Source organism: Hippopotamus amphibius, chromosome 9 (assembly GCF_030028045.1).
Source record: "Hippopotamus amphibius kiboko isolate mHipAmp2 chromosome 9, mHipAmp2.hap2, whole genome shotgun sequence".
NCBI classification, from domain to species: Eukaryota; Metazoa; Chordata; class Mammalia; order Artiodactyla; family Hippopotamidae; genus Hippopotamus; species Hippopotamus amphibius.
The window spans coordinates 66,176,467-66,190,668 of record NC_080194.1 but is presented as its reverse complement, the minus strand read 5'-3'; the positions used below and the strand labels follow the sequence as shown (position 1 = coordinate 66,190,668).

Sequence of the window (14,202 nt, the reverse complement as noted above, 5' to 3'; positions counted from 1 at the left end):
TTCCCAGGCATATAGAATACCATACATAAAGGCCTCAAGGTGGGAAAAGCTTGGCATTTGAGGAATGATGAGAAAGTCAATGTGGCTGGAGTGAAATATTCTAGGAGTTGATGGTTAGGGCTTAATGTTGAAGACAGAAGCAGAGGTCAGATTGTGCAAAGCCTTGTAGGTGATGCTAATGAGTGCAATTATCACCTCTTGGAGGGTTTTAGGAATAACAGCGGTATGATCTGGCTTACATTTTGAAAAAGATTACTCTGGCTACTTTGTGGAGAAGAATGAGTAAAAGTAGAAGCTATTACAGTGGTCTAGGCATGGGATGATAGTGATTTGGACCAGGATCCAGCAGAGCAGGTGGTAAGATGCAAATGATTTTGAAATATATTTTTATGGTAGCATCAGTAGGATTTGCTCTGGATATCAAGGGAAAAAGAATAATTTACAAGACTCCTAGATATATTTTTTGGCCTGAATTATAAGGAAATTGATAAAGCCAATTAGTTAAGATGACAAATATTAGGGTAGAAGCAGCTTTGGCCCTCAGGATAGGAAGTGCAGGGAAATCATGAATTCTGTTAGGAATGTATCAAGTTCAGAAGATCATCTTAAAGTTCAGGAGAGATGCCAACTGGACAGCTAGTAGTACACATTTGGAATTCAAGACAAAGGTCATGGCTTCAGATTTGGAATCACCAGTTGATAGCTGGTATTTAAAGTCATGGGTCTGGATGAGATCACCTAGGGAATGAGAAGAGATTAAGAAGAGGTCTGTGCACTGGGTTTCTGGAGTGTTCCAAAATTTAGAGGAAGAGCCAGCAAGGAGGCTGAGAAAGGGCACCGATGACATGGTAAGTAAACAAGAGAGTATTTTGTTCTGGAAGCCAAGAAATTAACATCTTTGAGGAAGGAGGCAGTGACAGCTGCATCAAACGCTGCTGAGAATTCAGTTACGACTGAGAACTGATGCTTGTATTTAGCAAGATGGAACCTGCTGTGACTTTGATAGGAACCATTTTAGGACTACTGTGAGGATGAAAACATGAAATAGGTTAAAATAAAAAAGAGGTACTAAAATGGAGTTAATGAAAACAGACAATTTCCTTTCATTTTTGGTTAAGCAAAATAGAAAGAGGAAATAATGGGCAGGGAACAGTGGGTCAAGGGACATACTTTTTTTTTTTTTAAGATGAGAGATATTCCATCATGTCTAGATTAAATTTATCCAGGAAAAACCGAAGGAAGAAACTGATACTTCAGAACAGAGAGAAGAAAACTGCAGAAGCAAAGCCCTTAAATGGACAAGAGGTTATGGAGTCCAGGTCACAAGTGGCTTTGGAAAGAAGCAGGAAGAATGCCTGCATTGTAATGGGCAAGCACACCAGGGGCCCTGGTTGTAGGAGAGTAAGGTGGTTTTCATTTGATTGCCTGGATTTTCTGAAGGACATATGAAGAAAGATCAATAAGAATTGCTCAGGTGTTTTAAGGGTTCATTTGAAACCAATAGTTATAAGTTTAAAGTGAGATGACTAAGTACTTCTCTAGCCATGTTCAGTTGCCCAAGTGCTGGCATGGAATATGTAGGAAGGTATAGGTTTAACCAGGGTAGATTAACAAGGGCTGTTTTGCTGGATGGACACCAAAAAAGAGAGAGGAGAAAAAGTGTTGAGTGTGTGAGAAGGAGAATTAGAATGATGGACCAGGGAACAGATGCTAGGGGAGAAGAAGAGGGAGGGCATAAAGAAAGGGTGAAAAAAGGAAGTAAATGGTGAAATCAATGATTCAGTGTCCAAATGGAGAGTGGCGGTATTAGAATAAATGATAGGCACAGAGAGGAGGCGGTGTTCAGAGAAGATGATGCGTTGACATAGAGGTCTTGGAGGGGGTGCAGCTAATGGCAATGACAAGGTTCAGCATATGATCGGGCAGGAAGTAAGGGAAGTGAGATGGCATGCTAGCTCATGAAGCAAGTAAGTATCAGAACACACGCTAGACCCCACAATTGTCTGACTCCTAGAGAGTGTTCTACCTCACGCCAATGTTAGCTTCTAACTATTTCTGACCTATAAAGGCAGGGGAACTAAATGGCATTATAGTCAAGATGTATATATGTGTGGGGTTCAGGGAGAGAAAGGTTGGCCTCATAAGTGTGAGATCTGTGTAGCTGAACAAGGCCTTATGTTTAGAAGGCTCCTGCTGTTGACATCTTTTAATTCTTACTTGGTATTTAAAGACAAGGGCTTCCCACTTTCATTTGCACTGCATCCCACAATTTATATAGCTAATTCCAGAGAGAAGATTAGTGATTTAGGAGGAGAAATGTCTTCTTTTTTTTCCCATTTGGGCTTATTTTCCATAAAACTCACTTTTCTCCATTTAGCATGCCTTTAAAATTTATCAAAGTTCATAATGGAAGTTTTAAAGCACCCATCTGTCAAACACTTAACTTTTAATGTAAATTTCCTTTTAAAGCCATTCACAATAAAAATTAGGCTGGAAGTGAGAAATGCCCTGACTCAGGAAAGTGAATAATCAGTAAACTGAAAAGGAAAAATAAATTTATATGAAGATCTAGAGTCTGAATTCATGCTTGAACGATAGCTTAGGAAAAATACATTTTTATTTCTTAATATAAATGTATTACATGTTTATTATGGAAAGTGTAGGAAATAAATATAAACAAAAATAAGTAACTAAAAATTACCCCAAAATCCTTAACTAGAGTTAACCACTTTTAACATTTTGGTGTATATCCTTCCAGGCTTTATGAAAACATTTAAGTGAATCTATATTATGCATATACAGCCTTGTGTTTATTGGATTAGATTTAAATACTATTTAAAAACTTGATTTTTAAATTTAATAATAGTCTAGTTAGACTTATAATTAAATATTTTCTATCCTTATAATTAAATATTTTCTAAAATATTATTGCAATATAACTCAATTTTCTGTTATGTGGACATATGATAATGTATTACTAAACACGACTTTTTCTGTCTTCACTATTATAAACAATACTAACATGAACATTCTTTGTAGACTTGCATATTTCTATAAGTATAGTTTCTGGGTCAAAAAGTGTGTCAATCTTAAAGCTTTTGATCAATGCTTCTAAATTGCTGTTTTATTGCTGCTCCAATTTCCAGGCCCACTCAATGACAGTGAATATTAATCTTTCTTTTAAATGTTTTGCCAATTGGGTTGACAAAAACTGTTTAGTATCGTTGTTTTCTTTGTTTAATAATGAGGATGAGCAGGTTTTTGGGTATTCTTGGCCTTTTCTTTTTTCATGAATGTCCTGTTAATACCGTTCAGTCTTTTTTTCTAGGTCGTCTATGGCCTTTCTCTTGTTCTTCTGTAGAATATCTTTATGTATTAGGGTTATGGTACACAGAATTTCCCTAATTTGTCAAAACCTTGCCAAGGCCTTAGCAACATCCTGGCAGAGCTCTGCAGGGTTGCTATATTTTTCTCTATGCAGGCAGTTTTGAAATCCATCACTTGTTTTTTTAAACTAAAAAATGCACGGTAATGGTAGTTATGAAGATAGTATTAATATCACATAAATGAAAATATTTTATAATGCATCTTAAAATGCATACAAAACATTAACAATGAAAACAACAGAAAAAAGTATCACACAAGCTCACTGAATATGTGTCTTTCCTATTCATTTTTCCAAATCCTGGCAATGCAGTTTACATAATGAACATTCTGGTGATTTGGTCTGCTTGTCTCTATGCTCTCTACTGCAAGCATTTCATTAATATTCTCATTGTGAGTGCTGTTAGAAATTTCCAGGGTATAATACACAATTACATATTTTCATAAGACAACCCATTAGGATGCAGAATGTGGAATGCAAGATTAGGGTTTTGGATTATTGGATTTTTCTTACCCTCTCCAATGTAATTTCTTCAAACTCATATTCAATTTCTGTCCCATTGACCTGTAAATAGGAAAAAAATAAAGAGAACGATTAAGTACATTTTGAGGAGGAGAGAGCTGCACTTAAAATAACATTAGGGGGTTAAGTTTCATCCTGGCTATGAATAAACCACACTTCATTGATGCTTGTGATTTTATGTTTTCATTCAAATGAAATATAATCCAAGTTATTCTAAAATAGGAGTGAGGCTTTAGAAAAAAATGCTTATTGCATCCCTTAGAATTTTGTGAATTTTGGGGGAGTAGAAACAATACAAAATATGCACTGTGAGTTTACAAAGAATAAACCACCTAGAGGCAATGTTACAGTTGCAAGGGAAAAAATTTCCTAATATTTTAAAAAATTTCTATGAATAGACACTAAAATATGACCTTAAAAAATCAGTGGTAAGGGCTGCACAACCACGTGACATTTTTAGCTGAAAAACAGCATTAAGGATGACCATGTCAGATAAGAAATGCCTTTTCTTTATTGGGTCCAGCTCAAGTAATTTATCCCCATTATCCTCTTGTTATATTTGTGGGGAAGCCCTGGGCCATGTAACCATGACTTCAGCAGCAATGAGAAAAGAACAAACCAGGACATGTTTGAAATTCTTAGTGAGAAACCATTTTAACCATCCAACCAACCCTTACATTTATTTGAACTTACAGAGAGAAACACATTTTAAATATAGCCAGGCAACATATAACATATGCCTTGGATTTCACCAGACATGAATACAGAATATAGGAAGAGCTACTTTAAAATAATCTAACAAATATTCAATTCCCATTTTTATCTATCACAAAGTCCTTCTCAGCCAGGCAAAACCTCTGAGCAAGAAAATTCTTGAATTGATGATATCTTTTTTCTTATATATGTCTCGGCAACATCATTAACATTTAGAAATCAGCTGACAAACTAATTTTCATCTAAAAAGCCATAATCTTTGTAATGTTCTAACTTCAGTTTACTGTTCCTTCTTTAGAAGAACTTAAATATAATTCTTGCATATTGAGAGCTCTATGGAGGCAAGGACCAGATACCCCCATTAACTAACAGAGCCTGGCAAAAAAGAAATAATGAAGGAAAAAGAAAATGAATGAATGAATGACTGAACTAAGTAATTAAATTATTTATCTGATTCATAAACATAGACACTTGTGAGTTCTCTTCCATAAGGACTTTGTATATAGTATCATTAATTGAAGGCATAATTATAACTATAATCAGCAAATATAAAGAATGACAATAGATGTTACTTACATGTGTCTACCAGCCACTTAGAGAATGTTTTTGATTTTCTAATTACATGAGCTAATTGGTGAATCACATTTTACTGTGTTACTACATTATCAAACAGCCCTAAACCAAATTTGATTTTCTGGACTTCAGCAACTTAATGACTCAGAGAACTTGATGATGTTAGAACTAAGCTTTAGCAGCTTTACAGACATTTTTTGTTGCTTTTCTTCACACGTAAAAGTACAAAACAAAACTCAAACTCCCCTGTATGTGTGTTTCCATATTAATTCTTTCTTTTTTCATAACTTTTTTTAATTGACAGGGGGAAGGCAGAAAGGGAAGGCTGAGTTAATGTGATGTGTTTTAATTCTCTCAGTATGGCTCCATGAAGATTTTCTTTGCTTCAATGCTTCTCTAGAGTGGAGCCCTTCACGTTATTAAAGTGCTGCAAACTGTGGCGAAAAAACAACTTCAAAGAGAAGAAAACAAGCCTCTGATAATAAATATCAGAGTTGAAAATCCTCTTAGGAAGTGCTTAAAAGACAAGAATATTTTAGTGACACACATTGCATAGTTGGGGTCTACCGAAATCTTTGCTTAACATTTGTATGATCATACATGCTGACTTTTAGATCCTAGAAGCATTATTTATACACATCCTAATTTGTATTCAGAAGTTCCCCAGCCAGCTGGATGAACTATTACTGGCTTACTTTTACTCCATGGGTCTTTAGTTTTCAACCCAAGAAAGTAATGTCATTTGCCTAATTCAGTAGTATCCAGCATCTCTTTATAAGAAGGGAAGATGACATCCAGGTTGGGATGTAACCTTATCTTTCAAAGAAAATATTCCATAACTACAATAGGATTTAGTGAAATTATAAAGAAGTGAAAAGATTTTAGCATATGTGAGGCAATATTTCAACCTTTAATTGAGGAACATTTAAAACATGGAATAATAAGAGCCAGAGTGAGAATTTAGGAAAGACATTTAAGAGGTTCTAGTGTTTATTGTTTCATCACGAGGAGAGCATGATCTATGTTCTGCCTAAGGACCCCTAAGACAAGACATCCTGCAGCATCACTTTGTAAAGATTTTGAGGGAAAGAATGAAATAGAAAGAACTAAGAATACTTCCATTTTAAACAGAAGTATATAAAGAGGGGGCTGTGACATTTTTGAAAACTTAGTAACTTCTCAGAGGAGTATACCAATTCAACAGTCTTTAAATATTTATTCATATTTGCTTAGAAGAGTGGTTTCTTACTAAGCGGTAAAGAGCCAAAAGGTTTGAACAGAATTCCCTCCTAGCCATAATTTTGTGTATTCTTACTCAGAAAAACCAAGAAAAACTGCTGTGAATGGCTCTCACCATCTTCTGGGGGGTTTACAGGCCATCTAATGTCTGAACTTGCCTTTGTGGTCTCACTCTACTCCCAGTTGGTTTGACAATATATGCCTTTTAATTCACAAACCATTCTGCCTGAAAAACACCAGTGATGCTTCCTGTGATATTCAAGTACCCTGGTGATGTTTTCTGCTCCTGATAGTTTGGAGCCTGTATAGCTGCATGGAGAGGGTTCCCATTAGTCCAGACCTGGCTCTGACCATCACTGACAGTCTCCTCTCCACCCGAAAAAGTGAGAGGATTGGCAGTTTTTTAGACATGGAAGGTTACTAAAATAGATGGAATTTCGCAGTTTGAAATATGTTTTTCTTCAGATACTTGATTTTTCTGAACCTCATGGTTATGGAGTGACAGCTGGTAGGTTTCCACAGTGGCTAGAAAATCAAATCGATGCCACACATCGTCTTGCACTGTTCTGGGCATGTAGCCTTCCTGGCCTCACATGGAAGTTAAGACAAGAGCATAACCTACTGAAATTCAAGCTTGGTATTTAAAGTTCTAATTTCATAAACTTTGAATACTTTACATATTTTTTTTTCTCTGACAGTCTTTAGTTAATTTCACTGCTTTTTTTTTTTTCCCTCTTCAGTGCTATAGTAACCACCTGCCTGGGTGATAATATAATTTGATTTGAGATCTATTTTTATCTCCTGAAAAGAGGTTTTTCATGAATAACACATGTGAACTAGTCCATGTTTTAATGCTCTTTAATTGGAATCTTAAGTAATGATTCCTTTGATTTTTTTTTGTTCTTTTCCACATTTGTAATTTCATTAAAACTAACAGCATACTAAAGTGTAAGATGAATCAATTTTTATACATTCCCATATCACAGATTAAAAAATGTGCTGAAACACAAATATCAAAGTGTTGGCTTCTCAGGACTAAACACAATTGCACCCAGTGAACAAGTATTGAGCATGTGTGATGAGCCAAGTAATATGACAGGCACTGAGAAAATACAGATTTTCAGATATGATCCCTATTCTCAAGAAAAATACAGTCCTTAGAGAGGTAACAAACACAAACACATTAAAACCTCACAGAAGTGTTATATCCAATATACAAAATATAGACGTGGACTGGAGCCACAGCCCCACTGTTGCCACATGCAAGATCTGTACAGATCTATTTACTATTTGTTCTATGTATATACTTGATTTCTTAGTAGTACAGAATGTGACAGATAATGTACTAATTCTGCCCTTTATAAGTGATTATAATATAGTAAATAAGACATCTCTGAATCTTATGGTTTTAGCATGTAAAGCTGAGTGATGAACATGAACAGTATTTAAAGATATCTGTGATAACTGTCTTAAAAATAAATAGTAAGTTGAGCTATAATAGCACATAATTCTCTTCATGAAATTGTTGGGAAGAATAAATGAGATTACACATCTTAACTGCCTGGAACATAGTAGGCATTCAATAGTGAGAGCTATTCTAATGACTTCTGGATTACCAACTTGCAAGGACCACAAGATTTATTTGATCAAATGTTGAATGTTTGCTAATTTCTCCAAAAAAATAAAATATCACTTAAGAAGCAAACAAATCTTTCTTCCACAAAACCCACTAAGAATTTTTTTTTCAATTTATTATTTTTTAACACAAACACTTCTTTCCTGAAATCATCTAAGATGTACTCCCTTATGCAGAGGAATCATCTTGGCTTTCTCTCCCTAATCAGGTCAGTGTGTCTTTCACTCAGAGTATTATCTCAACTGGACTTTCTCCAAATCTCCTGTCCACTCGCTCTTATATGTTCCTTTTTTTTTTTTTTAAGAACTTTTATTAAGATACAGATAACAGACAATAAACAGCATATATTTAGAGTGTACAATTTGGTATCCCAATCTCCCAATTCATCCCCCACCCCAGTCCTCCCCGCTTTCCCCACTTGGAGTCCATGTGTTTGTTCTCTACACCTGTGTCTCTGTTTCTGCCTTGCATTTCCTCTTTCATAGTTGTTAGCATTTGCCTTATGTATTGAGGTGCTCCTATATTGGGTATGTATATATTTATGATTGTTATCTCCTCTTCTTGGATTGATCCCTTGATCTTTATGTAATGTCCTTCCTTGTCTCTTGTAACATTTTTTATTTTAAAGTCTATTTTATCTGATATGAGTATTGCTACTGCAGCTTTCTTTTGATTTCCATTTGCATGGAATATCTTTTTCCATCCCCTCACTTTCAGTCTGTATGTGTGCCTAGGCCTGAAGTGGGTCTCTTGGAGACAGCATATATATGGGTCTTGTTTTTGTATCCATTCAGCCAGTCTGTGTCTTTTGGTTGGTGCATTTAGTCCATTTACATTCAAAGTAATTATCGATATGTATGTTCCTATTACCATTTTCTTAATTGTTTGTTTATGTTTTTGTAGGTCCTTTTCTTCTCTTATGTTTCCCACTTAGAGAAGTTCCTTTAGCATTTGTTGTAGGGCTGGTTTGGTGGTGCTGAATTCTCTTAGCTGTTGTTTGTCTATAAAGCTTTTGATTTCTCCATCGAATCTGAATGAGATCCCTGCTCGGTAGAGTATTCTTGGTTGTAGATTCCTCTCTTTCATCACTTTAAATATATCATGCCACTCCCTTCTGGCCTGCAGAGTTTCTGCTGAGAAATCAGCTGTTAACCTTATGGGAGATCCCTTGTATGTTATTTGTCATTTTTCCCTTGTTGCTTTTAATAACTTTTCTCTGTCTTTAATTTTTGTCAATTTGACTACTATATGTCTTGGTGTGTTTCTCTGTGGGTTTATCCTGCCTGGGACTGTTTGTGCTTCCTGGACTTGGGTAGCTATTTCCTTTCCCATGTTAGGGAAGTTTTCAACTATAATCTCTTCCAGTGTTTTCTCAGGTCCTTTCTCTCTCTCGTCTCCTTCTGGGACCCCTATTGTGCGAATGTTGGTGCGTTTAACATTGTCCCAGAGGTCTCTTAAGCTGTCTTCAGTTCTTTTCATTCTTTTTTCCTTATTGTTTTCTACATCAGTGATTATCACCATTCTGTCTTCCAGGTCACTTATTCACCCTTCTGCCTCAGTTAATCTGCTATTAGTTCCTTCTAGTGTATTTTTCATTTCCGTTATTGTGTTGCATATCTCTGTTTGTTTGCTCTTTAATTTTTCTAGGTCTTTGGTAAACTTTTTGATCTTTGCATCCAGTCTATTTTCAAAGTCCTGGATCATCTTCACCATCATTATTCTGAATTCTTTTTCTGGAAGGGTGCCTATCTCCTCTTCATTTAGCTGTTTTTCTGGGGTTTTATCCTATCCCTTCATCTGGTACAAAGTCCTCTGCTTTTTCATTTTCTCTGTCTTTCTGTGGCTGTGGTTTTCAGTTCCACAAGACAAGATACTGCTGATACTGCTTGATACTGCTGTCTCCCCTCTTGCAGAGGAAGCTATCCAGGAGGCTTGTGCATGCTTCCTGACAGGAGGGACTGATGGTGGGTAGGGCTGGGTGGGCAGAGCTCAGTAAGACTTTAATCAGATTTGGTGGGCGGAGCTCAGTGAAACTTTAATCTGCTTGTCTGCTAATGGGCAGGGCTGTGTTCACACCTTGTTGGTTGTTTGGCCTGAGGCTACCTAGCACTGGTGCCTACAGGCTCTTTGGTGGGGCTAATGGGAGACTCTGGGAGGGCTCACACCAATGAGCACTCCCCAGAACCCCTGTTGCCAGTGTCCCCATCTCCTTGGTGAGCCACAGCTGCCCCCCACCTCTGCAGGCAACCCTCCAACACCAGCAGGCAACCCTCCAACACCAGCAGGCAGGTCTGGTTCAGTCTCCTATGGGGTCACTGCTCCTTCCCCCTGGGTCCTGGTGAGCACATTTTTTTGTGTGCCATCCAAGAGTGGAGTCTCCATTTCCCCCAGTCCTGTGGAGGTCCTGCAATCAAATCCTGCTGGCTTTCAAATTCTGATTCTCTGGGGATTCCTCCTCTCGATGATGGACTCCCAGGTTGGGAAGCCTGATGTGGGGCTCAGAACCCTCACTTTAGTGGGTGGACTTCTGCAGTATAAGGTTCTCTAGTTTGTGAGTCACCCACCCAGCATTTATGGGATTTGATTTTAATGCGATTGCGCCCCTCCTACCGTCTCATTGCAGCTTCTCCTTTGTCTCTGGTGTGGGGTGTCTTTTTTGATGAGTCCAGTGTCTTTCTGTTGATGATTGTTCAGCAGTTAGTTGTAATTCCAGTGCTCTTGCAAAAGGGAGTGAGCACACGTCCTCCTACTCCGCCATCTTAATCCTATCTCTCTGTATTTTCTTTTTAATATTCTCTTGCCCAGTTTGACCATCATGTTCCTCTGCTACTGGCACTCACTTTCCTAAGGCTGGTCTCATTGCATCCCTTACACCCCATCTTCCCAAAGATACAGATTTTATTTTACTCATTTTTTGTACCCCTGCAGCTTCTAATGCCACGCCTTGTTCATAGTATGTCTCCAGAACAATCTTTAGAACCAGGTCACATGAGAACTCCAAAAATTGCATTGTCATTCAATTCTTCTCCATCTTCAAGTAAGTTTTAGGGAACTTCCAATAACATAGTCTTTTCCTATGAAATATGACCTGAACTTATCTCTCCATCTCAGGAAATTTTTATATACATGCATTGGTAATTTCTAATTTAAATACCAAGTACATGAATTAAAACATAATCTAACACTTGTTGAGAACCCACCATGTGCTAGGTTTGATGAGAACCCCTGGGGATACAGGGATGAATGAGACATGGCTCCTGCCCTCAAAGAACTCACTCTAGCAGAGGGTGATGAATGAATGAAAATATGCGACAAAGCGATAAGACTGCTGTGGTAGATGCCTGTGATTATAGCAGCTATAGAGATGACATCAACAAAGGAATAGGTGATTGCACCTGGAGGTTGTCAAAAAAAGGCCTCATAGAGGAGATGGTACAGACTGAATGTATTCATGGGCAGATGTTCATAAGGATGAGTAGGAAAGAGACGAGCCTATCAAGGCAGAAGGGAACAGCATGAACCACTTCTTCAGAGTGCTCTGCTGGAGAGAGCACTGGCCTTAGAGTCAGAAGACCTGTATTTAGTCTTGATTCTGTGTTTAACATGCTGGGTAACCCTGAGAAGGTCATAGTGCTTCAATTTTCTCCTGCAGACAGATGATCTCTGAGGTCACTCAGACCTCCTCACATCAGGGCTTTTCTCCTCATCTACTGTTTAAATCATATTTACTTTGCCTGTCAATTTGGTCAAGGTGTACCTGACCAAACTTAAGTAAGGAGTTTTCTATTATTTTTTATTCCGGAGATTGCAATCAGCAACCCGTAATTCTACCAGCTAGTATCTCCCTAACCTCCATGTACCTCTGCCATGTTCCTTCTCCTTGATCTGTAAGAATCAGGGAGCAAACTAGATGGCAGTATCACCTGTTCTCCTTAGCTCCACTCAAGGACGTCACCTTCAGCACCTTCCCTATTTCTTCTTAAAGGTCTCAAATCTTTGGGTAGAAATAAAAGGTAGCTCTTTCTCTTTGAAAAAGGGAGAGTTTTGCTCTACCTCATTCCAAAAGAAAGAACTGAAGGCTGATGTTTATTATTTCCATCTTTTTAATCACATTAAACTTTACATGTCTCTGCTGAATGGATGAAAAACAATCAAGTACTGCAAAAGTGAAAGTTAATTTACCAGCATGGAAGCTCTAATCAGGATGAGAGCATCATTAGACCAAGCCTGGAGGTTTGTGGCAGACAACTAAGCTGTCCACCATGTTCTTTAATAATGTACATTCTCCTAGACTATCTTCACTGGCTAAAATTGTGTCCTCTCTTCATATTAAGAGGAAGTATCACAGAGAAATTAAAAGCTCAGAGTCTAGAATCCAAAAGACCTGAATTCCAATAGCAGTGCTGCCACTTACAAGCTGTTAGAATTCATCCTTGTTAAGTATTATACACATTTGTATAAGTGTCAATATTGTTTATTTAAACATTATTAAGCAAAAGATTTTCTGTTTAAGCTTTAGTGAGCACCTATTTTAATCCAAGGTATGCATCTGGTTATTTTAGGAATACTATTCAATTATAATGAGACTGGTTTATAAATATACAGTTTTATAATAAGCTAATCATAGTTAGAATTTCTTATTTTTAATAAACACAAACTACAGAAATAACTGTTGATATTCTTAGTTAAGATCCTAATTTTGGTAAGAGCACTATTATCATTATTCACCTGAATGTGTTCTTACCAGTAAACCCTAATTTCAAGTTAAATTTATAATCTTAGACAAAGTTCTGAGTTCGGTGAACTGCTAAATCATAGCTTCCACCAAATGTAGAAAAAAATTTAGTATCCTGTAATCTGTCCCATTCTTAAACAATTTTCTTTTGGTTTTGTTATTTCCTCTGCCTTTGTCATTAAGACTTTGTAACACACAGAAATTTGGGGCTAGAAAATTGATCATACACTTAATATTAATTACTATGTATCTTTTAAAATTTAATTGGAAACCACAGATTTTTTTAAAAAATTAAGTAGCTTTTTACTTGTAAAATTGAGATAATTTTCCCTGGTGTTTCTGTTAAGAGAAATCAAGGAAGATAGCTTAGGGTTCTTACATGTATAAAAAGAAAGTCATTTTATATATACAAACTTGTCTTGATTAAAGGCTTCTGTAAAGAAGGAAAAACAGTCACTTAAGTTCAGAACTGGACTTGCCTCTGGTTTGGAAATGGCACATTTCTTCCCAGCTTTGCTCCCTTACTTTGTACCATTTGCTGGATTAGTAATAACAAGTGGTTTGAATGCTTTCATTTGGCTCCAGCCTGATACAGGCTGTTTTATTTTTGGGGTTTAAATATTCCATAAGTTTGAACATGCTCTCTGAGAGCAGTTAATAGTGTTAAAGAGCACAGTCAAATAACAGTTAAGGAAGCATCCTGATACATCAGGTTTTTGTCCCATCAAGGCCCCTCCCTCACCTGAACACCCTGGTACACAAACCACCTGGTCAATTGCAAGTAAAGTGTCCAAGAGAATCAAGAGCTCAAAGCACATACCCAAAAGATTTAGAGAAACAGAAACAAAGTGTGTGTTGAACCACCAGATCAGATTTCACAAATCCAATGATGGTGTCAGCAGAGAGCCAAGAATATCTTCTCATACACTTGGGTATATTACAACTATGGTGTGAGGCAGAACATCAATGTCATCCATTCCTTCTTCTTTGATTTCTTTCCTTAACCCCCTGCAATCTTGTTTGGGTTCTACCACTGCATAAAAGCTGAGCTCTTAAGGATCAACAAAGATCCACATGTATTCATACAATGATCTTTTCCCAGCCTTCATCCTCCCTGGTTTTCATGTAGTATTTGACAATCTGGAGTGTAACTTAAAAATCCCCTTTTCTTTTGTCACATGGTTGACACCCTTGCTGGTGATCTATCCAAAGAATTTATATCCATTTCCTTTCCTCTTGCCAGATATGGGCATCCACAAAGTCTGCCCTTATCGTTATAAATCTTTAACTGAGCTTTCATCTCACCTAACTTTTGTTTTCTAAGTAAATACCCTAGTATCACCCCAGTCTCGATAAGTCTAAAAGAATTAATCATCTTGCCTAATTATAGCCATCATT

General features: G+C 37.0%; 1 protein-coding gene across 4 annotated transcripts in view; it reads right to left on the bottom strand.

Annotated features, from left to right (window-relative positions):
* Positions 1 to 14,202, bottom strand: part of DLG2 (discs large MAGUK scaffold protein 2) — a 1,973,535-nt gene that overhangs the window by 639,836 nt on the left and 1,319,497 nt on the right. For all 4 annotated transcript variants that reach the window (XM_057748299.1, XM_057748301.1, XM_057748302.1 and 1 more), the window contains one exon: positions 3,899 to 3,949. In XM_057748299.1, coding sequence (XP_057604282.1) covers positions 3,899 to 3,949 — 51 coding nt within the window. The remainder of the gene's footprint in view (positions 1 to 3,898; positions 3,950 to 14,202) is intronic.